At 55.6% G+C, this 27,789-nt stretch overlaps 2 protein-coding genes and 1 non-coding gene across 56 annotated transcripts in view; all 3 read right to left on the minus strand.

Annotated features, from left to right (window-relative positions):
• KCNQ4 (potassium voltage-gated channel subfamily Q member 4) overlaps nt 1-729 on the minus strand; it is a 55,792-nt gene extending 55,063 nt beyond the window's left edge. For 3 of the 5 annotated variants that reach the window (XM_021096972.2, XM_021096971.2, XM_003128110.7), the window contains exon 1: nt 58-497. In XM_021096972.2, the coding sequence (XP_020952631.1) occupies nt 58-371 (314 nt within the window). In that variant the 5' untranslated portion in view covers nt 372-497. Of the gene's footprint in view, nt 1-57 lie in introns of all 5 variants that reach the window. The other 2 variants (XM_021096970.2, XM_084965552.1) reach the window with 2 other exon arrangements.
• Nucleotides 730-12,484: 11,755 nt separating this feature from the next.
• Nucleotides 12,485-27,789, minus strand: part of NFYC (nuclear transcription factor Y subunit gamma) — a 72,176-nt gene continuing 56,871 nt past the window's right edge. For 45 of the 50 annotated variants that reach the window (XM_021096977.2, XM_021096978.2, XM_084965581.1 and 42 more), the window contains 5 exons: nt 24,698-24,871; nt 21,313-21,471; nt 17,002-17,109; nt 14,529-14,588; nt 12,485-13,352 (listed from right to left, as the gene is read on the minus strand). In XM_021096977.2, coding sequence (XP_020952636.1) covers nt 13,233-13,352; nt 14,529-14,588; nt 17,002-17,109; nt 21,313-21,471; nt 24,698-24,871 — 621 coding nt within the window. In that variant the 3' untranslated portion in view covers nt 12,485-13,232. Of the gene's footprint in view, nt 13,353-14,528; nt 14,711-17,001; nt 17,110-21,312; nt 21,472-24,697; nt 24,872-27,789 lie in introns of all 50 variants that reach the window. The other 5 variants (XM_084965615.1, XM_084965614.1, XM_084965613.1 and 2 more) reach the window with 2 other exon arrangements.
• Nucleotides 25,633-25,712, minus strand: MIR30C-1 (microRNA mir-30c-1). Its single transcript, NR_038593.1, has one exon. It is a non-coding gene; the product is annotated as a microRNA mir-30c-1 (primary transcript).

Here is a 27,789-nt window from a genome sequence, read left to right on the forward strand (position 1 = left end):
CTGGGGGTGCGGAGGCAGAGCGCGGGCGCGGCCGGGGACGCGGGGGCGCGAACTCACATGAAGACGTGGTAGACGAAGGCCCAGCCGCGGGGTCGCTCCAGCACGTTGTAGACCCAGTTCTGCAGGCGGCGGTAGCGCTTGTGCGCGGCCGAGGAGCGCTGGCCGCAGGCGGAGCCCGGGCCCGGCCCCGGCCCCGGGAGGGGTGCGCCCGGCGGCAGGGGGCTGCCCAGGAGGCCCAGGCGGCGCGGGGAGCCGCCCCCGCCCGCCTCGCCGCGCTCGCTCCGCACGGCCGTGAGCGCCACCAGCTCGGCGCGGGGGGCGTCCCCGGTCGGGGGGGCCCGGCCGAGGCGGCGGGCGGGGGCCTCGGCCATGGGCGGCGCCGGGCGGGCGGGGTGGGGGGTGCCTGGGGCCCGGGTCCGGTCCGGTCCGGGGCGGGGCGGGGGCGCGCTCTGGGCGCTCAGCGGCGCATGGCTCGGACCCGGGACCGGCTGGGCGTCCCGGGGCGGGCGCGGGCGGCGGCGGGGGGCTAGGGGCCGGGCCGGGGCCGCGCCGGGGCCGAGGGCGGGCGCTCGGAGCCGGGGGGCCGCCGGAGCCCGCGCTGGCCGCCCGCTTCCCCGGCGACTGGGGCGGCTCTTTCCGACTCCAACTCTCTTATTACGCGCTCCATGCCGCTCGCCTTTCCACCTGCCGCCGGCGCGCCGCTCACATGTCAGCCTCGGGCCGCCCCTCCCCCGCCGCCCCGCCGCCCCCGCCCGCCCCGCGGCCGCCTTCCCAAATCGGGAGGGAGCGAGCGAGCGGCGCGGCCGGGCGGAGGGCGGGGACGGGCAGCGAGGCGGCGGCCGGGCCAGCCGGGGCGGGGACCCGACCGCTCGGCGGCGGCGGCGGCGGCGGCGGCCCGGGGGCCAGCGCCGGGGCCGGAGCCGGCCGGGGCCCGCGGCGAGGCGGCCTGCGCCGGGCTGCGCGGTCCCCGGGGCCGGGCCGGGCCGGGGGCGGGCCGCCTCGCGTGCGTGGAGGCGAGGGGGGCGTGGAGGCGCGGCCGCCGTCGAGGACGGGGCGCGCGTCCCGTGGAGTTGGGGCGTGAGCGCAGGCAGTGCGCGCGGCTCGGCGAACTGCGGGCATCGGAGGCAGGGGGGCCGGGCCGCGGGGCGCGCTGCGGGGCGTGTGAGTGTGCCCGTGCCGCGTGTGGCCCGGTGCGCTCGCGCCTGAAAGACCTGTGTGTGTGGCACAGCGGGTCTCAGGTGTGTCGGCCTCTCCTCCCACTCCCCCCTGCCTCCGAGCTTCCCTTCTCCGCGGGGTTGGGGTCGGGGCGGCGGCGGCGGGGGGGGGGGATCCCGCTTAGGCACCACCGCCCCCAGGAAGAGCCTGTTCTGATCCGGGGGCGGTGGGGGGGCTGCTCCACGCCAACCCAGGCGCTCGCGCTCCCTTGCCGCGCTTCCAGGCGCAGGGCACACGCGTGTTGGGAGCTGAGCTCTGAACCGGCGCGGAGGGTGCACAGCCTCCCCCCCAAAGAAGCCCATACAAAGCGGGGAGACGTGCCCCCCTGCAGTCCCCTCTCCGGCTGGGAAGGTCTCGGTGCCTGACCCGCTCCCTCTAGCTTTGGGGGAGGCCCTTTCGTTCCTTCTAGCCCTCTTGGCTCAGCTCAGAGAGGTCTTTTGGGTTTCCCGAGCCTCCTTCCCTCTCGTCCTAAGGGGAGCTTCGGCCTCGCCAGCCGCTGCCTCCGCACGCCCTGCCCCAGGGTGAAGCGCTTCCGCAGCGAACTCTTCCCGGTTCCTCCGGGAGGATCTCGGGGGACGGAGCCCGAGCGGGAGGGGCATGGAGGGGGGCGGGAAGGCGAGCTCGATTCTCAGCTGTCAGCAAAGGCAGCATTGATCTGCTGCGCGCCAGCGGGGGAGGGAGGGAGGGAGGCAAAGCGGCCTGGCAGGCAGGGAGGGGGCTGCCGGGACTTGGCAGGGGTCCCCAAACGGCGCTTGGCCACGGCTTGCCCTGCTCCAGCAGTGACGCGTTTCCCTCTGCACAGGGGCTGCCTCTGAGGTCTGACCTGCATCTCCCTGGCTGCTCCTGGCTCTGGGTGCACCCCAGGGCCCGAGCCTGGTGTCCCCGTGGAAGGTTTCTGGACGCCAGGGCCCAGCTACGGATGCAAAGCCTGGGCTGGGTCGACCCCTCTCCCTGCCCGCTGAAGCTGGCGCCCCCTAGACAGGCAGCGCTGCTCTCTGGCTCCGAGGGACAGCCGGACTGGGCTTCCTAAATTTGGGGCCCTGGGGGGGGGGCGGGGGGGGCGGGACTAAGGTCTGGGGACTTGCCTGGTGGGAAGCAAAGCAGTGGCAAGGGGTCTGGGGTGTTTTCTGGGTTTTTTTTCAGGCTCTTATGTGGTAGAAATGATACTTGAACATAGGTTCGTTTATCCACACCCGTAGTATCTGAAACTGAGTCTGTTCTGGGAAAGCTGATAGACAGTCCAGCTCAGCATCACCTCTGGACGCCCCCACTTCCCATTTGGGGACCACAAAAGTCCCTTCCTCTCCTTGTGAGGAGTCCTTACTGCCAGGAGAGGGTCTGGCATCCTCTTTCCCAACTAGAGCTTCAGACGACCGCCTCAAAGGCAGCGGGAGGAAGAGAGGCTGTGGCTGCAGCTGGAGGGGTGGAAGGTAGACCTCAGGAAGTTCCTGAGGCTCAGAAGCTCTTTCTCGCACAGGTGTATTCGTAATGAGACAGGCCACCGCTGGGACAGGGGCGATGATTCTAGCAGCATGTAAGCAGTTCAGTTGGGGTGTGTGTGTGTGTGTGTGTGTGTGTGTGTGTGCGTGCGTGCGCGCGTATGGGAACGTGGAGGAAGCACAGGAGAAAGTCCAGTTCAGAGAGGACAGGTGGCCGCTCTGAGGGTCACCCAGTGGCCTTCCTGCCCCATCCGGATTCCCAGGACATGACCATGGCCGGGAGGAAGGCCTTTCCCACCGCAGCCTTTAGTGACTAAGACACTTTTCTGAGCACACAGCTGTCTCAGGCTCTCTCAGTCAGCCTCCCTGCTGGAGGTGGGGGTAGGGAGCTGGGTTTGCCCACCCTCCTCCTTCCCTCTCTCCCACCTGTTCCCTTCACCCCCCAGCAACTTCCTTCCCAGCCCCCCCAGCCCCCACATCTCTCCCGCCAACACTGCCAAGACGCAGTCCTGCTCTGCCTGCCTCACTCACTGTCCCACCTGGGCAGTCTTCCCGGCTCAGTCCAGGCTTCAGTTTCCCCTTGGGTCCATAAGAAGTGGGCGGGGCTCCAGGGTCTCCTGGAATCCGTCACTGACATTCTCACCCATCAATGGAGCAAGTATGGATGAGAGGAAGGCGGGGGGGAGGGGGGGGAGACCGCCCATTTGCTGCAGACCAACTGTGTGCCAGGCCCTGCCTCTGCTGGGACCCAGAGCAGCCCTTTACATGTGAGAAAGCTGAGGCTCAGAGAGGCCCGAAGACTCACTAAGGATACAGAGCCAGTACCTAGAATGGCCTGTCACCTGTCCTCTCCCTTGGCTGGCACCTACCCACTGTGCCCTCGGTACCGGGATCAGTGTTGTGGGCGGAGGGGAACCATAGACGGCCCCATCTTTGTTCTTTAGGACTTATTCCTGCCAGGGCTGGAGACTCTCACCTCTAAAAGGCTTGAGGTCTAGAAGTGGCAGGGACCTCAGTCGCTGGGGGCCAGTTCAAGCCTGCCACTGACCGTGACAGCTTCCCCTGGAACTTCAGGTCAACTCAGGGTGCAGCTTCCTTTCTTGGACGGGGAAGGAGACTTGGAGTCAGTGCTTTTCAGACTTTCTTAGCAATGGAATCCTTTTTACAGACAGAATCTTAAGGTGGCACTCTGGCCTGAAAAGAGCCTTCAGGCAGAGTTGTTCTGGTGGAATCGGAGTGAGGGGGTCAAGGCTCCACCCAGCAGGCCCCCTCCTCTTTTCTCTCCATACCCCACAGACTGTTTGGGGTTTTGTTGTTTGTTTTGTCTTTGGTTTGTTTTACGGCGCTAAGTGTTGCTAGAAGTCAGATGAGGGGAAACGTCACTGGCAGAAGCAGAGAGAGGCTTCTCAGGGACAGGTGGGGAGGGCTTGGAGAGGCACAGAGAACAGCAACCAGTAACGTCTGCAGCTACCGTGAGTGACGCCAGGCTGAGCCTCGTGCAGGACGCCTTACCCGAATCGTCTATTTCAGCCTCCCAAGCAACCTCTGAGTTTATACTATTCACACCCCCCATTTTAGAGATGAGACAATTGAGGCTCTGTGCAGGGACATGCCTAGTGTAGCTCTTTCCTCCTGGGCTGTAGTGCGTGTATGTGTGTGTGTCGGGGGGGGGGGAGGTGTGTGGGGAGGGGAGGATGTTACAGAACACGGGAGAGGAGCAGCCAGCCTGACAAGGAGGACGCAGGGGATCTTGAATGCTGTGCTGAAGGGTCCAGTTCAGCCTGATAGGAAACAGGGAGCCTGGCCAGGGCTGAGCCCGGCCATGCTCTGTAGGTGGAGCTGAGGACCAGGGCAGTCAGCGGCGCCAGTACCCAGGGGGAGCAGAAAGAGCACGATCAACAGGTCATGTCTGGAGTTCCTGCTGTGGCACAATGGGCCGGTGGCATCTTGGAGTGCTGGGACGCAGGTTCGATCCACAACCCTGCACAGTGGGTTAAGGAGCCAGCGTCGCTGCAGCTGTGGCTTAGGTCACAACTGCAGCTTAGATCTGATCCTTGGCCCAGGAACTTCATATGCCTTGGGGCGGCCAAAAAAAAAGAAAAAAAGAGAAACAAACAAACAAACACCACATCCTGTCTGGGCTTCCTGGCATGGATGAGCTGGTGACGTGGGTTGCTCCACCTGTGCCCCAGCTTCCCCGACCATCGGGAGGGCCGAAAGCAACTGTACATGGAAGAGTCACTCCTGTGCAGGGAACTGTGCACACGGGAGCCTCTGTCTCGCTGCTCTTCGGGCGTGTGTTTGGATGGGACTGGGAGATGCCAGGAGAATCCCTAACCCAAGCAGCTCTTCTCCTTGTGGGACGTCTTCCTAGTCGGGGAGCATCCAAGCGGAAGGGCCTTACAGGGTGACGGCATCACTGCGCTATGTACCGCTGGGGACCCGCCTCCTCTGAGAGCTGGAGGAGGACCTATGAGAAAAAGATCGGGCCCGCTTCCTTTTCCCAGGGAGGCCAGAGAGGATGAGAGGCTGAGGCCACCTGGCAGGTACAGGTGCTGGAGGGGTACAAGGAGTTGCTCCCCCAGATCTGGGTGTGCCACAGAGCTGTCCCCAGCCCAGTCCCTGCTGGCCTTCTGGGTCAGTCAGCTTAGAGCCGCAGGAATTGGGGAGGGAGCAGTGTGGCTGAGCTCAGCGAAAGTGAACCCCCATTGATCCTCAGGGCTGGAGGGGGGCCCACAAGGAAGAGGCACTGAGGGAGAAGAGGGGTGGAGGTGAAGGTCAAAGCCAGTCTTCTCGAACAGCTTCTCTTCTGCCTCCAGGAGTCCTCATGACCCCAGCTCCTGGAGGACCATGCGGAAGACAACACTGTTGCAGCCCCGCGGGCAGGCTCCACGTTCTCGGCAAGAGCCGCTGGGACAGCAACGTTCGCTGCAAAATCCGGAGAAAGGCCTTTCGGAGTTGCTGAGAGTGCAGTGGAAAAAACCTCCCCTTCCCTCCGCTCCCTTGGTCGGGGAAACTTGCCTGAGGATTCAGGGAGGGAGATGATGCGAGGAGGAGGAGGACGGCAGCGGGAACGTGAGGGAAGGGGGCTCCGAAGAGGGATGAATCTTGGTTCGGAGGGGAGGACGGGGGCTCGGAAGCGAGGCTAGGGGCTTAGGGACAGGGAGGGGAGGCCCAGAGGACGCCAGGACTGCCAGGTCAAACTTGATCGAACACTTTATTAAAGCCCCTCCTTCGTAAAATAGTAGATATATCAGATAGATGCTGGATAATTGCAAAACGAAAGCACATGTCCAAGTTCAAAAGCAAGAACGACCAATCTCTAAGGGCCCAAACTGCGAGGGCATTCCAGTGGGGAGCAAGAGGCGCAGCCGTACCTCTGAGAAGGGGTTCAGCATTCCAGTGGGTTGGAAGGTGTACTTGCAGACCCCACTGGTGGCCGGGGCTCTGGGGGGCTCCCTGCTGAAAGCGGGGCCTGGGAAAGTGCTGCCTGCCATAAACGGGGCTCGGATGTCTCTGCCTGCTGGCCACCGGTCCTGGCTCTGGGCAGAAGGAGCACCCGTGTGATTAGGTCACCTCGATCCTGTCCACATGGGGTATGCACTCAGGATCTGACGGTCAAGCAATGTAAAACCTCAAGCCAAGACACATGTGAGAGCTCCTTCGGCGTTCGTACTCTTGCACCGGCTGGGCGGATACAGCTGAGAAACCATCCCTTCAGGTGGTTTCCATATCCCAGTTAGCCGGAAAAATGTGCCGAAAATAATTATCTCAAGGACAAAACTTGCCAACATATAAGAAATACAACATCCTTTTTTTCTTTTTTTTTTGCCACACCCAGGGCATGTGGAAGTTCCCTGGGCCAGGGGTTGAACCCATGCCACAGCAGTGACAATGCCAGATCCTCAACCTGCTGAGCCACTGGGGAAATCCGAGAAACACAGTATCTTAAGCGAGATCTCTCTCCTGGGAGAATTCATATTCAAGGACCTAGAGATGATGGAGCAAATTGGAAAGGAGGTTTAATGTAGTTAAAATCTTCAAGAGATAAAGGAAGTAACAGCCTCAATAAAACAAGAACAGAAGGATGCCCAACAGAAACATGGAGCCGATAGAACAGCACTATCTAGAAGTTTTAGAAATGAAAATTCACATCGCTGACATTTAAACAAATCAATCAATAGATGGGTTAGTAGAGCAAACGCAGCTGAAGAGAGAATAAGTGAGTTAGAGGCTAGGACTGAGGAAAATCCTCCAGAATGAAGCACAGGACAATAAATAGATTAAACACGTGAAAGAAGAGAGACAAAGAAGACAGAGAAACTCCAGCACAGGTATTATTACTTCCAGAAGATGATGCTGGAAAGAGTGACTAAGCTGTTTCCAGAAATAAGTCGTGAATCTCTAGATTTAAAAGACCCACAGACTTCCTAGTAAGCTATCTTTAAAAACAAAACTACATCCAGACACCTTGCAGCTAAAGCGTAGACTGTTGAGAATAAAGAGGAAATTCTCAAAGCCGCCGGAGAGAAAAGATAGCTTATCTACAAAGGTCCCTTCATTGAATGGACAGTAGCCATCTCATCAGCAACAACAGATGCCAAGACAATGGAGTCGTATCTTCAGAGTGCTGAGGGCCAGTAATTGTGAACATAGAATGCCACACGGTGCCAAACTAGCATCTAAACAAAGGACACAATAAAGACATTTTGACACATTCGATATCTCTGAAAGCTTCTACTCAGACCTTCCCTGAAAGAGAGGGCACAAGGGCTTGGCAGCAGGGGGAGGTGATGCGGCTCAGGGCTGCAGAGGGAGGCTGGGCTCTGTTTCGGGCCTCTCCTCAGCCCCAGCCAGCCGAGGAGCTCGGTCCAGCCTGGCCCAGCCAGGGCCCAGCTCAAGTTCTCCCCTCCTGAGTGCCAGGCTTGCTCTCCTCTCATCTCCTCAAGGTAACAGCCCAGCGCCCAGGCTGCGGCCTAACACGGCCAGTCTGGCTCGGAGGACCTCGAGGAGGCCAAGGCAAGCTGCGCGTGTGACCAGGCACGGGCCACGCTCTGTACCCTACGGTCCTCTCTGCCCGGGGAAGTCAGCACTACTTATAGAGGCCTACGGATGGCCGGAGCAATGGACAAAAGCCAGGCCTCTGTGCAGGCGTTGGGGGTGGAGGATTGAAGACTTTAGTTTTCTGTTGGAAAAGAATCACTTATCAGAGGGGAAGAGACCACTGGGGCTGAGCCAGCTGGGATGGGAGGCTTCTGAGCGTATCCGGCTCCCGCACCAGCTGGTGCACTTGGGTAATTTCTTCACCGCTTTGAGCCTCAGTTTCTCACTAATGAGAATACCTACCCAATGAGGGTGTGAAGATGCAATGGGATAATCCATCTAGCTACCAAGCTTTAGAGATATTTTCACACACTGAGATTTCTTAAAAGAATAATACCCATCAGATACTCCTGCCTAGCCTATATCAGTACTAGGTAGAACATTTTTTTGTAATTTAACTTTTTTGTCCTTTTTTTTTTTTTTTTTTTAAGGGTTGAACCCGTGGCATATGGAGGTTCCCAGGCTAGTGGTCTAATGGGAGCTACAGCTGATGGCCTACGACACAGCCACAGCAACGCCAGATCCGACCCACATCTGCAACCTACGCCACAGCTCGTGACAACACTGGATCCTTAACCTACTGAGCGAGGCCAGGGCTTGAACCCACAACCTCATGGTTCCTAGTCAGGTTCGTTAACCACTGAGCCACGATGGGAACTCCTAGAGCATTTTTTTTGAATTACAAAAAAGTTTATGGCTGTACCCATGGCTAATGGAAGTTCCCAGGCCAGGGACCAAATCCGAGCCACAACTGCAACCTACGCCGCAGCTGCAGCAACACCAGATCCTTGAATCCAGTGCACCAGGCCAGGGATCGAACCCACAGCTCTGCAGCAACCTGAGCTGCTGCAGTCAGATTCTTAACCCACTGTGCCCTGGCAGGAACTCTCTAAGTAGAAAATTGTTCCCAAGAAAAAAGTGATAGCGCGGGCCCATGAGCAGAGGTGGGAAGATGTGCCCTGTCGGGGGCCCTGTCTTCAGGGGAGGGTTGGTGTTCATTCACTCTCTCATCAGTTCCTGTGAATTTCTTGTGCCAGACCTTGAGCTGGGCTCTGGAGGCACAGAGACGGCCCTGAACTGGAGGCGGAGCATTGGCGAGAAAGACAGCCCAAACCAGAAGGTTCGGACAGACCGTCCAGAGCCTGACTCGTCCTGCGTCTGTTGTCTCTCTCTCCTCCCTACTCCCACCGCAGCCCCTGCCCCCAACCCAGCATAAACCTCATCTGGCTTGGTTTCAGCTGTCTCCACAACATCCAAAACAATGTCTGAAACAGAGAATGACAAAGCTCTTTACTGAATCACCGTGTGTATGAGCGCTAATAACAGGGCTAGAGAAGTTGCCATGAGGCCATCACTAACTCTGCCCTGGGACTTGGAAGCTCCTCAACAAGGGACATTTAAACTGGGTCTTGATGGATGTACAGGAGGTCAGTACGTGGAAGAGGAAGGATAAGGACATTCCCAGCATCGGGGCCAGGGATGGAAGTGCGCTCAGAGGCCGGCGCGTGAGTGTGACAGGCGCCTGGAGTGCTGGGAAAGTAAGGTGGCCCCACACAAGCCGGGGCGACGGGAAGGGTCTTGAACGGATCCGGGCCGCCAGAAGGTCCCCGTTAAACTGACCACTACCGAGTTCCCACTGTGGTGCAAGGGGATCAGCGACGTCTCCGCAGCGCCAGGACACTGGTTCGATCCCTGGCTGGCACAGCGGGTTCAAGCATCCAGCGGTGCCGCAGGTGTGGCGTAATGGCCCAGGAACTCCGAACACCTCGAAGCGGCTACAAAAAAATCTAACTTCTATCCTGATGTAATACCCTGGAGAGGACGGTGTTTCCAGCCTTCACTGTTGGCCTAGGAATCTCCCTCCCTTTGAAAGTTAGGGGTCTTACCAGGACGGGGGTTAAGGATCCAGGACCGGTAGAGAAAGGAGACTCACGCCCCCATAGTTCCCTGTGGGGTAAGGGAGTGCTACGTGCTGCCCCCTTGTGGCTTCAGCAGAATTAAGCAGCAAGGACACCGGCCAGGTGGTCTGTTGGTAACCCTGGGGGCTTCCAGGCTGCAGCATCACCCTCTGGGAAAGGGTTCCCAACTACCAGCTGTCCACAGACAGGATCTAACTGCTTTATTTATCCAGGTATACTGTATACTCACTGTTTCCGGAGGCAAAGAAATGATTCATTCTTGGTAAAGCCTTGTTCTCTCTCACACACACACACACACACACACACACACACACACACACACACACTCACACTACCTTTGGCCAGAAAGCAACTATGTATGCACAGGGGGTCAGGAGATCAACGCTTTGGCTTCAGCTCCGCCCCTGTTCATGGAGTGACCTTGGGCAAGTCCCTGCAGGTCACGGGGCCTCCTGTCTTCCTCTGTAACTTCTTCCTGGCTCCCTGCAGGGTCACCGTGAAGATCACCGGAGGACGATGCTGCGAGGGCTAGGAAAAATGTCTCGAGAGTGCTCCGGATGTAAGGGGATCGTGCTGGGTATTAGACAGGGGCTCTCTTGGGCTGCACCACAGTGTGTGTTTACATCGCAGGGGCCCTGCTGGCGGGGAAATTTAAAGGGAAAGTGCTCAGTAAGGCAACGGGATGGAAGTCTGTGGGAAAGGGGGACCCACTGGCTGGTCTGAAATTCCAGTTATGCTCGGGTTTCCCGAAGGGAGTGGAAGAGCAGCAAGGTGGGGCAGTGAAGTGGCCTCAGCATGAGGGGTTAGCCAGGGAAGCGCTGAGCTCGGACCTTTTCTGAGCCCAGCCTCCCCTGGAAAGTACGTGTGCTGGGCGTGCTCACTCTCAGGAGCACTCTCTTGCATCCTCTCCATGTGGGGCTGGGCATCGAGTTACCTGCAGGTCTCCCCAAGGCGTGTTTGGGTACCGGACCCTGGGAGAAACCAGGTGACCCCCTTCAGAGAAAAGTCTCAGGCGAGAACGAAGGGGGCAGACCCACTGACTTCTCACGGCGATAGTGTCACCTGCTTCCCCCACCCAGATGACACTGCAGGGACACCATGTATCCAAAACCCTACAGCTAAGAAAATCTTTGCTTTTGCAAAAGAAGGCTATTTTGGAGTTCCCGTCGTGGCGCAGTGGTTAACGAATCCGACTAGGAGCCATGAGGTTGCAGGTTCGGTCCCTGCCTTTGCTCAGTGGGTTAAGGATCCGGCGTTGCCGTGAGCTGTGGTGTAGGTTGCAGATGTGGCTCGGATCCAGCGTGGCTGTGGCTCTGGCGTAGGCTGGTGGCTGCAGCTCCGATTCAACCTCTAGCCTGGGAACCTCCATATGCCGCGGGAGCGGCCCAAGAAAATAGCAAAAAAAAAAAAAAAAAAAAAAAAAAAAGGAAGGCTGTTTTTCTTTCTTTTATAGTGTCACTATCTCACGGGTCCCATCTTTGTTTTGGTGGCCCGAAAGCTCAGGATCAAACAGGAAACCTAGTAACTTTAAGAACTATGTAGATCCTTACGGCCAGAGTGTTTGCTCTTGTGTTCAATGATCCTGACGTCCTATTCAACCATATTCTTCCTAATTCTAATCTATCATACTTTTTTTGGGGGGGGGCTTTTTAGAACCGCACCCGATACACACGGAGGTTCCCAGGCTAGGGGTCGAATCGCAGCTGTAGCCACCGGCCTACGCCAGAGCCACAGCCACGTGGGATCTGAGCCACATCTGTGACCTACACCACAGCTCACAGCAAGGCTGGATCCTTGATCCGTCGAGCGAGGCCAGGGATGGAACCCGCAACCTCCTGGTTCTTAGATTCTCTTCCGCTGTGCCACGACGGGAACTCCAAACTTGACATGCTTTATTCTATCACTGTGCATGTGTTCGATGCAAGCCACCTTGATTCTCCTCGTAGGAAAGGTACACTTGGGCGAGTAACTGAAAATGAAGCGCGGCTGTCCAGGCACTTACGTGGCTGATGACAGCGGCTATTTGGGGAGGGAGTTCCAAGGGCATCAGGATCAGACTTGAAATCATCTAAAATGAAAGCCTCCTTCCCCGTCCCCACCTCTGAAGATAGTTCCAAAGAAAAGGGAGCCGCCCAAGGTTTTATGACGTACGACTGTCAGATAAGAAATTATCACTTCTCCCGGCCCGCAGTCCTCTGCTCTTCCTGTGACGACGGGCTTCATTTTGGCTGGTGAAGATCAGACGGCTCGCCACTGGCCTCTATGGCCAGTAGAGGCCTAAAAAGTGGGAGGCTCTTCCTCTTCTCCCTCCCTCAGGTAAGAGGAAGCAAGCCCTGGCTGGAGAACACCTCTGACCTGCCCGCTGGCAAGGGGCTTGGGCTGCTGGCCACGGCAGAGGCCACACCTTTGGTCACAGGCACAGCCACAGCAGGCAGCAGTGCCAGCCTGTGCCAGGGCAGAAGTGGAGGGATTTAATCAAGTCCTTCCTTGAAGGACAGAGATCGCTTTCTCCATGAGAGATGCTCTCCTGACCCTCAGCCAAGGACACAGGCTGAATCGGGCCCCGTGTTGCACACAGTCCAGGAAGTGGAGCAGGCAGGCAGCTCTGAGCAGCAAATGGATGCGAAGGAGTTTGTTTTTAAAGCCACTGAAGCCCTCCATTTGCGTCGGACAGGCCACTTCGGACACCCCCTCCTCACCAGAGCACCCGTCCTGCAGACACCCAAGACCGGGGCAAGCAGACCTCTCGCAGCCTTCCCAAGCCAAGTGGCCCCATGAGTACCCCCGACACAGACACCTGGACTCTACTTTATCTAAAGTGAGGTTTATTGCATTTCATGCAGTTTGAAGTCCATGCAGCAAAGGAGACGAGCACAATTTTTGATGTATTTAAGCGTAAAAATGGGGGAAAGGGGCCAGTGCGCAAAGTTCCAGTCTCCTCGGGTCCCCGGAAGCGAAGGGTCTGGGAATGAAACCATCCTCTCTCCATGGCGAAGGAGTTCGTCTCTTAAACGCAAGGAATGTTTCCATGGCTTCCAGAGGCAAATCCACAGAGCTCTGGGGCAAGAGCAGGGCACGGGAAAAAGAAGCTACACACGGTCGCCTAACCTAACCCGAGGGCAGGACAAGGCGGCAAACCCCCGGGGCAGCGATGTCCTAAGAGTCGGGAGATTACACACCCTGAGGAGATGTGCTCCTAAAAGAAGCGGCGCTGAAGGACCAAAAAAACAAAAGAAATATTTCTTCCACCACAATCTTTGAGAAAATGCCATAAATATGTTATTTAATATTTTCATTTCATAGCATCGGACACACAGCTCAACAGACTGAAATATTGATTCCTTGGAGAAAAGGGGGAGGACGAAGGAAATAAAAAATATTGCATCTTTCTGCTGGAGAATCTCGGCCCCCAGGCGCGGGGCGTCGTGCACCAGTGCCCGAGCCTGCAGGAGGCGCAGAGGTCGGCAGGGTCCTCTGGGGAGGGAGGCGGGGCCCGTCGCCCAGGGCTGTGTGGCAAAAATTGTGTTGGGTGTCCTCGGCCTCGCCAGCTCAGGCCTCAGTCGCCGGTCACCTGGGGGGCCTGCCCGTCGGAGGGCTGGCTGGCTGACTGGATGAACATGGGCTGGGTGAGGTCCTGGCCGGCAGGCATGGTGACTTGCTGGATCTGGTAGAGCTGCTGCGAGGGTGGAGAGGAGAGAGTGAGGTCACCCCTGGGAGAGGGGCACACAGCTCCCTACAGGCCTCCAGGTGGCTGGGCGCCCCAGAAACCTCGACCACCACCCACTGCAGGGCGTCAGAGGGAGGAGGGGAGCGGGGCCTCTGCTGGGCTTGGGAGCAGCAGACACAGGAGGCACCAGCCCGGTGGGAGGGGGTACGTGTAGTGGGTGGGAAAGAGATGCAGGGAGTTGCATTTCCTGTGGCTTTCACTTCTCTGGGCTCTGCCTTTCCCGTTAGCTCAGAGCCTCGAGCTTGCTGCAGGCTGTTCCTCTGTGACAAACACAAGCAACTGGAACCACTGTACCAGCAGCCTGCACGGCGCCACTTCCCCAGCCCTCGGCCGTCCTCACTGGCAGCGGCAGCGGGGATCACCCCACTGCCTCAGAGCAGCCGCTTCAGGCTGAGGCTACAAAGAGTCTGCCTCTCCTGCTCGGGCTCTGATGGGGAGGCGGTCCCCTGGGACTGGACACCCCGTGGGGGGCGGGGAAGACGCTCGCATGGCCACGACGGGAGGTTCGTCGTGTTTCCAAAAGAAACCAGAAGCTAAGACCCCTGCCGCAGGAGCCCTGGCAGAGCCTAGCATCTGGTGCTGGCAGAAGCCAGTGCTGGGTCCTCATGCCAGCTCCTCTCCCTTCGGGGCAGCAAAGAACACAGGCCTAGGTATGTCGTCCTATCAGGTCCCCAGGGCTCTCTGGGGCCACCGTGTGAAGGGAAAGGTGGAGGGAAAAGAGAAGGTTCCTTCCTCACGTGGCTTGAGAGTTACTGAATCCCAGGCACCCGGAGAGGCCGAGAGGTCATGTGTTCTCCGCTTTTCCCCTAATCCACGCAGCTGGAAAGAGCACGGCTTAGAGGGAAACAGGAGACCTGCAGACTAGACGTGGTTCTGCCTTGCAGAGGCAAGGCGCTTCCCATCTCTAGGGCTCAGTTTACTGAGCTGTAAAGTGGGGACGAGGGCTACAGGATGTCTAGGATTATTTGTAGCTCCCACACGTCTATAGATCTAGAGGAGGATGGAGATAACTGTTGTTTGAACCTTTTCTGTCCACTCACTGTTAACAGGCAATGGGACAGCTGCCCTAACCGTCCGAACCCACAACGCTTCACCCGCTGCCCCTGCCCAGGCTAGATGTCCTACCTGTCCATCCGTGAACTGGCTGAACTGCTGCTGTCCCTGCTGGACCTCCGTCTGTGTGATCTGCAGGAATCAAGATGGCAAAGTAGGCAGATCAGCTGCAGGGTCTGGTCCACCAGCCCGCCAGCCAGGACACAGCAGTGCAGATCAAATGGACAACGCATACAAAGGACTCAGAACGAGGCCTGGCACAGAAGAGGGGCTTGATGAGCAGCAGGAAAGCAAGGGTCCCTTCTCCATCCCCCAGCACCGGTGGCTACTCAGAGCTGGCACCACGCAGAGGACACTGGCATGCGCCACATCTAACTTCTGCAACCATCTCTCTTCACGGCCACCTAACTGCACCACCAGCAGCCCCTCACTGCAAGGTCTTTCTGGTGCCTGAAGCTCAAGTCAAAAAAACGAAAACAAAAACAAAAACCCACCTAGCTCCTAGGTACTGAAATGACAGGGCACGACACTTACGGTTTAGGCAAAACCCCTAAACGCCTGTCTTTCCACCAGTGAAGGCAGACGGCACAACACTGGGCAAAGGGGTGAGTGGTCCCTTTCATTCTTAGAAGGTGGGCTCTACACCAAACCTGTATCACCCAGATTATCTGACTGGAATGAATATCAAACACCCTGGCAAGCAGGTGGCCTTGGCCCTAGAAGCCCCAGTGGCAAACCTAGGAAGTACTTTTTCCGAGAGAGGCCACATGCAACCCTCTGGGCCAGGGAGCGGGGAGGTGTAAGGGAAATATTTATCACACATCCTTCAAATCTTATGTGGGATCGAAAGCGCATTTGTAAAGAAATTCACTGATGTGGAGAAGTGCATCGCGTAACGCCAGCTGCTGACGACAGCTGAGCAGACGAGAAAAGAGAGTGCAGACTGAGGTGTGCATTCGGGTCACCCATGGAACAGCCCTCTGTGTACCTTCTCCTGGAATCATCACGACTAACGTGCAAGGTAGGGACTCTCCTCTCGAGTGTCCTCCCAACGGCCAAAACCAACCCCTCAGACCTACCCACGCGGCAGTGAGGAGCAACGAGGGCACAGGTGTGAGAGGGCTTCATGAGGCTTTCTTACTAAATACTCTTTGTTCTGGGTCTTTCTCCTGCCACCCGTGTATGCGCTGCTTGAGGGCAGGAGCCAAGTTGCGTCTTTCCACCTCCCAGTGCAAAGTAAGCATGAAGAAGTACCTGCAGACTAAGTACGAGCCTGAGACAGACGGAAAACATCCGTCGTCGAGGTGCAGCCCCCGTGCCCGGGTCGGCAGGACTGCCCTTCGCATCCGCTGCGCACCTTCATTTCCCTTTAAGTTCTACTTACAAATTATTTATCCAGCATTCATTCGACAAACATTTACTGCGCACCTACTAAGGGCCAGGCTGTCCCAACAGGCGCCCTCTCCTTGATGCTTTCCCTCCTCTCTGTACACCCAACTCTCCCCCCTTTCTGGCTCTTAGTTTCTGGTCCCAAAACTGACCTCTGGGGACCCAAGAACTCCTCCTTCTCATTCCCTTCCATCCTGTGCCATAAAAAGCTTTTGAATCTCAGGCTAGAAACATACAAGTTAAAAAAAAAATTCTGAAAAGGGGTAAAGGGTGGGGCTAGTCTTGAGATCTGCTTCCACGTCAGGGAGCCCCAAGGCCATCAGGGAAGCGCCCAGGGCCTTATGCGAACCGAGACACGGGTTTGGAGTGGGCCCTTTACTGATCCCAGAGACGGTACGGAACTCGGAAGCCATGCTTTTGGCCCATTCCTCCTGTTTTCCCAAATGAGATTTTGGAGACTTGCTCTACAAAACTCAGCTCCGTCACACTGTCAATAGATACATCACTAGAAATGCAACCAGGCCAGACGAGTCCAGCTCTTCAACGATCGCTGCTTTTTTTGGGTCTGAGGCAGAAGAATCGATTACCAATGCCTCCCCTTGTCCAGCATCCACCGTCCCCTGCAAATAACACCCACACGCTCCAAACCCCAAGCCAGTGGAAGCAGCCCCTCAGCACCTACAGCTCACAGCCGTCACTAGCTTAGGGCCTGAGAGGAGGTGAGGTGGTTAGGGGTGCATAAGAAGCGGAGGGTCAAAATCTAAGAAGCTTTCCAGAGGGCACAGGAGGTGCCAGGACCTAAGAATCATTCAGGTTTGAGAATGGAAACTCAGCCTGACCATGGGGCAGTCTGTCAGAACGCTTCCTGCAGTCAGACACGCAGACACACGCTGGGCTTTCTTCAAGTATCCCTGAGTCTCCCCCTGCCCTGCCTTTCTTCGTCCCTGGGGAACACGCTGCTAAGAGACACACTTGAATCCAATCTTCCGATAAACCCCATCTGTCCCTTAGGATGCAACACAGAGGTGCAGGGTGCAGAGGTGGCTCTTGCTGAACGATCAGGTGGCGAGAGGGCTGTGCACTGAGCACTTCTTTCCACCCAGAAGCCAGTGCCTGCTGGTCCCCAGCTTAAGCCCTGCGTCTCTGGGGCACGTACCTGTTGAGCGTTGGTGGCAAGCGTCTGGATCTGTCCCTGCACAACTTGGGTGCCTGATACAGGCTGGGCTAAGCGGATATACTGTAGCTGGCCGGCATTCAGCTGCACCTATGGCAGGGCAGTGACAAACAGACCACAGGAGACTGAGCACAACCTCAAACAGGCGGTCTTTCCACGACAAGAAGTGGTCATTGTCCCTACCTGCCCCCCACCCCCAAGAAGCCAACCCTGAAAAGTTCTTTTTCAAAACTGAAACGGAGCTGATTACAATGCCGTGTTAATTTCGGCTGCACAGCTAAGTGACGTGGCTCTACAGGTACACACATTCTCTTTTATATTCTTATCCATCGTGGTTTATCACAGGACACTGGATAGAGTTCCCCGTGCTATGCAGCAGGACCGTTTTATCCACTCCCCATGTAACAGTTCTCGGAGTTCCCCTTGTGGCTCAGCGGTAATGAATCCAACTAGTATCCATGAGGATGCGGGGTTCGATCCCTGGCCTTGTTCAGTGGGTTAAGGATCCGGTACTGCCGTGAGCAGAGGTGTAGGTTGCAGATGCAGCTTGGATCCTGTGTTGCCATGGCTGTGATGCAGGCTGGAAGCTGCTGCTCCAATTTGACCCCTAGCCTGGGAACTTCAATAGTCTGCAAGTGCAGCCCTAAAAAGAAAAAAAAAAAAGATGTACATATATTCATTTTCATCTGCTAATGCCAAACTCCCACTCATCCCTCTCCCCAACTTCCTCTCTCCCCTGACAACCCCAAGTCTGCTGTCTATTTCCGTTTCATAGATGAATTCATGTGTGTCACATTTTAGATTCTGTGTGTAAGTGATATCATGTGGTATTTGTCTTTCTCTTTCTAATTTACTTGACTTAGTATGATAGTCTCTAGTTCCATCCATTTTACTGCAGTGGGATTATTTCCTTCTTTTTTATGGCTGAGTAGTATTCCATTGCATACATGCACCACATCTTTATCCATCATCTGTCCATGGGCATTTAAGTTGTTTCCGTGTCTTGGCTGTTGTGACCAGTGCTGCTATGAACACAGGGGTGAGTGTATCTTTTTTAGGTATAGTTTTGTCTGGACATAGGTCCAGGAGTGAGACTGCAGGATCACATGGCAACTCTATTTTTAGTTGAAAAGTTTCTTTTAACAGAGATGAAAACACGCAAAACCTTAACATCCCTACCTGACGAGTCACCCAGCACAAGAGAGAGGATGTTCCTTCAATGGAATTGGAGGAAAATTCTCAGCAGGTCTCGTCACATATGTGAGGACAGCATGAATGGACCCTCGATGGTACTGGCTCTTAGCCATTCGCCCACAGTTTCTCTTAGGATTTTATGCCAAGGACGATGTGACATTATCAGAATGCTTGCACCTTAGGGGCGGGCCTTTCCCCCTCCATCTCCACCCTCTCCCACTCCCAGGATGGCTGATCTAATACCGAGAAGAGTCCCAGCACCTGCCAGTCCCATCACGCTGTGCCACAGCCCGAGAACTGCCCGGCCTCACGCTGCACGTCTTAGAAGAAAGCGCGGCCTGCTTTCCCGTCTCGGGCCCCAGAGCCAGGACCGGAGGTCTGCAGGACTTGAGGATCCTTGGTGTTCAGCACTAGCTTCTGGCCAAACACCTCCCCAGGGGAAGCCGAATCAATCACCCTTTCACAGAAAGCCCCACCGTGGGAAGCCAAAGCAACCAGAATGCGCTCACGACTGAGCCTCAGATAATACAGTAACGCCACATGCTGCATCTAACTGCGTGCGAAAAGCCTTCACGCAGGCCCTTAACGCTCCAGCGGACCACGCACACACAGAGCGCTTCGAGCGGGGGGACGTGGAGAGGACCAGGCAGCTAGAGCGTGAGAGGAACTGGAGCTCGGCAGAGAGAACAGTCAGCAGGGAGGATGTGGGGCCGAGAGGCTCCAGGAGGACCAGCACATCAGGTCTCTACCTGGGGGCCCGGACACAACCCGCTCTGGCTGCCCAGCCTGGGCTTTTCTCGTGCGGGTGTGCGGCTGAGGGTAATTGGCGAATTGTGCCTCTTTGTCCTGGAGGAAATTTTTTCCTTGTCTTAAGAGCGAACTTCATTGCAGGGCTTTGACTTCCATGAGGGAAATGCTGACAGGATGATGCAGCATTACATCAAACTGCTTCTCTGAAACTTCAAAGAGGATTTCAGCCCCCAAGAAAGGACACTGAAGTTCTTAGACCATTCCAGAATTGTCTGCTTAAGGCCCAAAAGAGGGACACAAAATCTACACCTGTTAAGAAACTGGTTCAGGAGTTCCCGTCATGGCTCTGAGGTAATGAACCTGACAAGTATCCATGAGGATGCGGGTTCGATCCCTGGCCTTGCTCAGTGGGTTAGATCCAGCGTTGCTGCAAGCTGAGGTGTAGGTCGCAGATGTGTCTCAGATCCCTTGTTGCCGTGGCTGTGGTGCAGACTGGCAGCTGCCGTGCCGACTGGACCCCTAGCCTGTGAACTTTCATATGCCACAGGTGGGGCCCTAAAAAGCAAAAAAACAGAAAAAACAAAAAAGAAAGAAAGAAAGAAAAGAAAAGAAGAAAGAAAAGAAAAAAAGAAGCTGATTCAAAGAAGATAGGGCAAGATATTTTGACCTACAGTCATTTCTCTCCTGAGCAAACACCAAGGGGAGCTGCTGGGGAGCTGTGATGCTAACGCCTAAACGCCCCACTGTATCCCACAGCGCAGCTTGCAGGCAACATTAAGTTGCTTGCGGGGAGGGAGACAGCTGGGTGGAGGCTTGGGAAACCTCGCTTGCTGTGCCTGAGGGGTGGCTGGTTCGAGGAGTCACCGGAACTCCAGGCAAGGAACATGGGATGAAAGACTAAGGCCTTGCCCTGGGAGTGGGGAAGGTGTATTGCAGCCACAGGGATTTTACATTTCCCGGCTGAGAAGCGATCTCTGCAGAAACTCAAATGCGAATGAAAAGCCTTGAGCCAGTCAATTCCAGGGGGTTCTTCGAAGCAAGCTCTTCATTCAGGCTCAGGTTTAGACATCCGGTGATGCTCTGCCCTCAGTCCTTGACCACACAGACAGGCTTGGGGACCCGCACAGCGTTTAAACATGAGTTACAGAGCAAATAAGCCTACCCCTTGGGCTTTCACAAGAGGAGAAAGGCTTCCTTCCAGAAGGTCATGGCTGATTATGAGCACTCCGCGGAGTTTAGAAACGCAGTCGCCTGCGGAAGGCATACTGTGCAGACCAGGCCTGAATCTGCAACAAATCTTCCGTATGCCCCAAGAGGCTTTGAAAGACTTGAGTTAAAGCTACAACAAAGTGGGAACTCTTCTCTGGCTTAGAAGAACTTGTTTTGGTGCCTTCCCAAGCGAAAAGGAGAACCATTTATGGGAGACGTCCTGAGCTGGCGGCTGAACCAGTGAGGCAGGACATCTGGGATTGATGGGGACGTGTGTGTGCACAGGCGCACACACGCATGCACACACGCATGCACAAAGGAAAGGGAGAAGGGGTGGGGGAGAAGGGGGTGGGGAAGAAAGAGACAGACACAGAGAGACGCACGTGCTACCCTTTCCTAAGCTCTCTCTGGACCTTTCCTCTGTTAACTGAAGAACAGCTCCAGAGTCAGAGTCGAGGATACATTTCTAGCTTCCTTCAAAGGGGAAGTGGTTACCTAAGTTCAAGAGCATTTCTTTCTCTGCCTACATTTCATTTATAATAGGAAGGGCAAGGGGCAGGAATAGGACTGCTGTGTGTCTCTCGCTTTCCACATTTTTTCTTTCTTTTGGTGACAAATTGACCAATGAATAGATTGCAAGTATTAAGACAAGGACATTTTTCACAAAGGAACAAGTACAAGTAAAAAAAGCCAACGGATCTAAGAATGAGAATCCCTCAAGGCACATAGGAAGCAGCAGTCCACAGTGAAGGAATGGAGAAGTTAAATGAAAGCCAAAAATACACTTTGCTGCAGGCTCCACTGGGAACTGACTCATGAATATGCAACAAGTGTATTTATGGCCTTCTCTATGCACCTCCCTCTTACTCTCCGCTAATCAAAAGACAGAACCGCCTCACAGGCCCTCCGGACCCTGGCACGGAAGGGTGGTTACAGCCATCTCTGGGCGCAGGCAGAGTGCGGGCAACCCGAGAGGAGCTGCCCGTGGCGGTGAGAAGGAAAGCAGCCTGTCTGCAGTGGAGCGAGCTGTGGTCTGGGGTAACAGGAGCATCGCTTCCTCCAAGAGCGCGCGTGCGGGCGTGTGCGAACTCTCCACTCTCTCCCGTTGAGTCCGGCAGACCTCAAGGCCGGGCGGCTTACCGGGATCTGCTGGATCTCCCCTGTGTTGGTGATGATCTGCTGCATCACCTGCATGGCCTGCCCGGTGCCGCTCTGGGCTTGCTGGGCCTGACCCTGTGGCTGGGCCTGGACGATCTGCACCTGCTGACCTTCTCCGACCTGCATGGTCACGGGTGTGGTCTGGAAGGAAGAATCACAGACAAGTTGATGGAGCCCCCGCTCAGCCATCAGGCCTACCAAGGGGTTAATAACCAGTGGGGAACCAGGAGCAAACCCCCTCCGGGAATGCTAGCCGCCATCCCAACACCAACAACACTCAACCCGCAGAGTCCTCAGGCTGAAAGCAGTGCTAAAGTCACTCTCCAAAATAAAGACAGGAAAATCAAAAGGATTTTTAGGCTCAAAATCTGCATCTGCCTAGGCCCTGCCAAGTATCTGTACCCTTCAAATGCTGTCACTCTCCACAGCCCCTTCGATGACAGACAGGCGCATACAGTAAAAAAGAATCAAAAGCAACCCTGACCATTTGCCTGACACATGGCCAGACTCATAGCCAGAGCCTGTGAGTCTGGAAGGCAAACAAAACGGACCGTGGGGTCAGCATGGGGTTACTAGGTTCAGGATCCTCCTCGGCTCTTTCTCAGGCACGTGAGACACGGGACAAACATCAAAGTGCACACTGGCTTTCACGACCCCCCATGCAGCAGAGTGACTCCTGCTCACACTGAGCAGCCAGCTGCTCTGGACACGGCAAGAGATTCCACAGCAAAGGCAAACACCGAGGCCCGGACTCTGTTAAGACCTGGATCTTAACGGAAGCCACCCTTAAGTTACAGAATCTAATAAAGCAAGAACGGTAAATTTCTAGAAACAGGAATCTCAGGTTTAAGAAATTTCTGACTAACGTACATGACTTCTGGAGGATTCTGAGTCTCACACACACTTTAGTGGACTGTCTCATGAAGCTTGCTCTCTTGAGACAGCAGACTCGAACGGTTCAGAGGGTCAGTCATTTCTCTGCACCTGAAAAATGTAGCCCTAGATGGGACCTTTACAGCTCCCAGCGCATCTTGCTCCTCTGGCGGTGGCGGTACAGGGGGGTGGAACTTTTTCACCACACCTGCACCCCGACTGCTCACTTTGGATATGATTTCTCCCTTCTCTGAATTAAGAATCACCTCGGAGGACAATTCCGAGAGTCCTAATGAATCCTGGGCTTCAGCCGACATTGCTGCTCTGGTGCTCCTACATTCTGACAGCACAGGCCTATGAAGCAGCTGAAGTTACAGGGAGGCGATGTGCTCTGGGAACTGCAGGTGAGCGTCGAGGGATTACGAGGTAAGAAGAAAGTACCACAAACTGGCAGAGGTCAGGAAGAAAGACGACAGAGGGAAACACACGCCGTCTGCTCGGTCAGCAAGAATTATCTCCTGTTCTCACGCTGTATGTGATTCCAGCTCAGCCTGTCCCCCAAACCTCCAAGAATAAAAGTTTCCAATGTTATGACAGAAAACACAGGATTCACTTTACCAAAATACCTTTTTCTTCCAACTTTAATATGCACTGGTCTTGCAAAGTTATCTGAACTCAACTTGCAACAGTCATCCTCCAGGTCCAGGGAGGTGTGACATGGCACGAGGCCACCCTGCGCCCAGACGGCAGAGCACTGGCTGGGAGACGCTGTGGGAGCCAACTTTACCACCCTCTGAAGCCTTATCAGCTCCAAGCTGAGCAAGTCTGGGGCAGCAGAGGATAGATGAAATTCTTGCTGACTGAAAAAAAAAATGCATACTGCCCACTCAACACTGTACTATACCAACTCAATTTTCCCAAGAGGACTTCTAAGGTATTTCTACACCATTTCAGGAAAATGGGGCTCATGTTAGCATGGCAGCTGTCAAATTACCTATGGCGTGCCCGGCTGTGGGGGCACAACAGCCATGAGCTTCTTAGGATATCAGCCCGTCAGAGCCCGCTCCGGGCAGACTCCCTTGAAGTTTGCTCTGTACGGGGATAAAGCCTTTGGCAGGCAGCGTGCTCACCGCTGCAGAGGCACAAGCATCAGCCAAAGAAGGTCCCCCGGGCGTCCTTGAGGCAGGGACTGGGCTGTGGTCTTTAAACCCCTCCTGCCTAGCACTATGTCTGGCAAAGAGCAGTACTCAGTGCATTTCTTTGTGGATTTTGACAAAATGAGAAGGGAATAAACCCTAAAGCCGTAACTAACATTTAAATCGACCACCGCCCCAAGGTGTTTTCTTTGGGGAACCCCAGCTTCTACTAGAACACACAGCGGCTGAGGATGTCCTCTGCCTCTTTTCAACTTGCCGAGATGCTCCCCGTGCTGACTCTACACTCCCGTCCTACCGCCCCCGGGCCGTCTCTCTCCTCCAGGCCTTTGCTCGTGCGGCCTCAGTGGGAAAGCCCTCCTTCCCTTTGCATTTGATTCCTTTCCATTGTTCCCTCGAAGACTCCTTACTCCTTAGGGGACTTTCTCTGCCATCCTCTTTCACCACCTCCCTCACAGCTTTGTAGCTGATACACCTATTATGAAGAAGCTTCCTGCCGCTGACACTAGCTCTATGTATATGACACATCTCCAGGTGCCACGGCACCTCCACACAGCCCTGCGCATGCCTAACGCTCCCGGGGGGCGAGGGGTGCACACTCTTCAAGCACCTGTAGACCCAAGTGGCTCCTTGAATTCTTGAAGATGGGGACTGCTTTGTTATTCATGCTTGTAACCCCAGACACAGAACGGGCCTTTATCTAAGAGGGTGCGCAGTGACTGATAAACAAACTGATGACCGACAGGGAACTTGGCGTCGGAGCTCAGAAAACATAGCTCCCTTCAGCCTCTCACGATCCCCGGCAACCGAGATGCCACTGCGTTCACAACCGCACGACCGAGGAAAGAATCTTCTGACCACCACTGTACAAAGACAGGGTCGTTTGACGCCCATCTGGGGGGACGGGGGGATGAGAAGGAAGAGGAGGGGAGAGGTACGCAAGCCGGCCGTGCCGCCTCATCTCCCCCTTAAGGGTACAAATTCCAGAACTGGCATCTGTACAGACAGCCTCATGGAGTCCACCTAAAACACTCCTTCTATGGAGATGCCATCACTCTCCACGGGGTGTTACAGAAACTTATTTCCTCCTGAAATATTCAGGGACCCCGCAATGTCTGCTTCACTGTCCTCTGCCCATTTGACCCACGGGGAACCCAGGGCCCAGAGAGATTAGGTGACACGTCACCTCAGTGGCTGAATCTGGGGAGAAGCTCGGCTCCCCGGAATTCAAATCCAGTGCCCTACAATGACTTGACTGGCCCTCTGCCAGGCCACACTTGCCCAGCCCAAACCTGGGTGGTGCTGTCTAGCTGGGCCTGCGCCCCCCGCGGCTCACAGACCTGGCCCTGCTGAGGCTGTGCAATGATGATCTGCCCAGGCTGGATGGTGGTCGTGGAGCTGGTGGTCTGCTGGCCTTGCTGCTGCCCCTGGACTTGGACCGCAGTGGGCTGCTGAGCCAGCGTGAAGTAGTACTGGACGGGCTCGGCAGGAGTCACGGACTGGCGCACCTCCTCCTGTGGGGAGAAGGCGAGGCAGGTAAGAGGAAAAGAACCAACTCAGCAGCCGCCACAGTGAATTTCCATTCTTCCCCCAAACGGGCTCTGGGCAGTTGCCTGCTGAATGCTGAGCTCTCCACATTTGAAGCCAAGGGAAAGTGGAATTCAAAGAGACCAGTTGTGCTAAATCAAACTAAAAATAACAGATTCCATAGGCTTCACAACACACACAGCCAATTTTCTGAAGTACATGGTAATCACCCACTGTGTGATGAGTTGCAAATGGGCAAATAATTACCGTCACTAAAACCCACGAGCTAGCAGGGCTTGTCAGTAAATGCCGTCAAGGCCCGTGATCTGAGAAGAGTGCCAACTGCAAGCACTGGGAAGGTGCTACCCAAACACCATGCTCTCAGGCTGGCTCCGAACCTCCCAAATGGGCCGCACCCCACCCTCACCCCCCGCAATTCATCCAGCACCTCCGCTGGGAAAGGGCAAACAGGGCTCCCTCCGGGCTGGGATTTCAGAATCACACGTCAGGATCAAGCGCACTGGCAGGCAGGAGCCCAGCTTTGCACAGCACGTCGAGGGCTCTGTGGTCGCTGGGGCCATGTCTATCCAGCGTCACATCTGGTTTGGTGGGGTGGGGCCACAGAAGCGCACCCCAGGGGGCTGGAGGGACAGCTCTCCGCTGGGGTGCTGCCCTGGCTGCCTAGGGAGGTCACGGTCCGGCCCATGTGCTGGGTGAAGAGACTGTTCCTTCTTCAGCTGGCGTTTTCCATGGCAGAAGGAGTAAACAACCCTCTCCCAGCCACCTCGAGCTCACAGCTGAGAGTGTAGGATGTTTACACGCACTACGGCATGGTTACGGCCCGAGGGTCCAGGGAGGGTGGGCCCCAGACCACTGACACAGAATCGGCGTCTGCTCCGGAGGGCCCTGCCTGGGACAACAGAAACAACAGAAACACACAACCACTTGGGCTGGCTGAGCAAAAACATAAGCTGCATTTACTCACTTCCTTATTCTGGACTCAATTCGCCGGGTTCGAGGAAAGAGGAAAAGCTACTTCTTCACGAGATGGAGACTGGGTGGACTGCCTCCCACTCCCCGGAGTGGCAGCCCCCACCTGAGCTAACACAGTCCTCTTTGTGCGCGCTTGTCGAATTCACCCTCCCGGCTAGACGAAGGCCCCGAGAAGGCAAATCCTAGCTGCCTTGCTCCCCACTGTCCTTACCATTCATCTCCCAGGAGGCAGACCCTCAACCAGCGGCTGCTGAAAGATGAATGCACTCAGAGCCAGGCAGACAACTGGAGGCAGGACAGTACTTTTCTGAACCCACGTTGGGAGTATGACCAATTCTCTTGAACTCAACAGCTGTTAGCAATTGAAGAGAACCCCGAGGAATTCCCGTGGTGGCTCAGTGGTAATGAACCCTACTAGGATCCATGAAGACTCGAGTTTGATCCCTGGCCTCGCTCAGTGGGTTGGGGATCCAGCATCGGCGTGAGCTGTGGTGTAGGCTGCAGATGCGTCTCGGATCCCAAGTTGCTGTGGCTGTGGCCTAGGCCAGTGGCTGCAGCTCCAATTCAACCCCTAGCCTGGGAAGCTCCATATGCCTTAGGTGCAGCCCAAAAAGACAAAAAAAGCAAAAGAAAAGAGAAGAAAAGAAACTCTAACTCTTGCTACCTCTGGGGTCCTGTGGCCGTAGTGTAGGGAGACACTCCGTCCACTACAGAACGGGGCTGGGTGTTGTTCTTGCCCGGTGACTGAAGACCCAAGATTCTAAAACTAAGACTGCTGACATCTAGCCTGAGAAACTTGGACCTCCGGGTGACGGGGTTCCCTGAGGGCCACCCACCCAGCCTGGGCAGACACTTTTAACACTCTGGGTTTCTAAGCTAGTCCTCACACATGAGCCAACTTTCTAGGTTAATGTATTCTGTGCTTTAGGCCCAGTCTGAACCCTGGACATGATCGTGCTGAGGCAGAAGAAAAAGGAGGTCCCCTTTTAGGGCTGTTTCCAGAACACTGAACTGTGACATCACCACCTCCATTTCAACTCCAACTTCTCATTATTATAAATCAGTCAGTCAGTCAGTCAGTCAGTCAACTAGATCTTGGCTGTGGCAGGTATAGTACTGATATACCCTCCTTAGCCAAGAAACAGGGGCCAACTACTCTTCTCAAAGCCCCTGAAATGTGTTTTCCATTCAAAACTCCTTGCTATTTTATAAAGAAACATCAACTACTGAAGTCCAAGTTTAGCTTGAAAAGCTTTCGGGTGATGAGAGGGTGTGGGACTGAGAGCCCCAGAACTAACTTGTAGGACGTCGCAGGAACAAGGGAGTCACTGGCATTGACCAGCCCGGACCTGTCACGTTCCGTCTCCAGCTACCCCTGACTGTGGCTGGTCTGCAGGTGAACACGGCCAGACAAAGCACAAACTCTTTAAATACCACTTTCAGGAGCCAGACTTCCCTGGGCCCAACGCTGTGAGAGCAGGTCAAGAGCCTCTCCTGCGCCACCTACTCTACCCTCTCACACTGCTCATGAACCGGGCAGTGGCGGGACCCGCCGCGAGCATCACACCGATGCTGTGAGGATGAGGTCTGCAGTGAGGACGAGGCAGGACAGCTCTCACATCACTGAGATGGAAGGAAGCGTAGCTGAGCTGCTTCTGCACCGTGAAGGCTCCTCTGCCAATGGAGGTCAAGCCAGCAAAGGAGTGACTGTGTTTGGCTTAAAGAAATGGGTGAAGAGGAAATGACACTTCGATGAGCAGGAACTTTCAACTCACAGCTTTAGCGGGTAGGAGTTCGGCCTCAATTATTTTCTGCTTGAGTAGTCTTTCCTTGCTTCCCCAAAGAACAAGCGAAACCCCCAAGCACCTCTGAGAAGCCAAGGGCCTGAGACGCACAGCTCAGTGTTTTGGGC

The sequence above is a fragment of the Sus scrofa genome, chromosome 6, assembly GCF_054392235.1.
Source record: "Sus scrofa isolate SSC_HxYL_T2T_F1_AM1 chromosome 6, Sscrofa_HxYL_maternal_Yorkshire_Landrace_v2.0, whole genome shotgun sequence".
NCBI classification, from domain to species: domain Eukaryota; kingdom Metazoa; phylum Chordata; class Mammalia; order Artiodactyla; family Suidae; genus Sus; species Sus scrofa.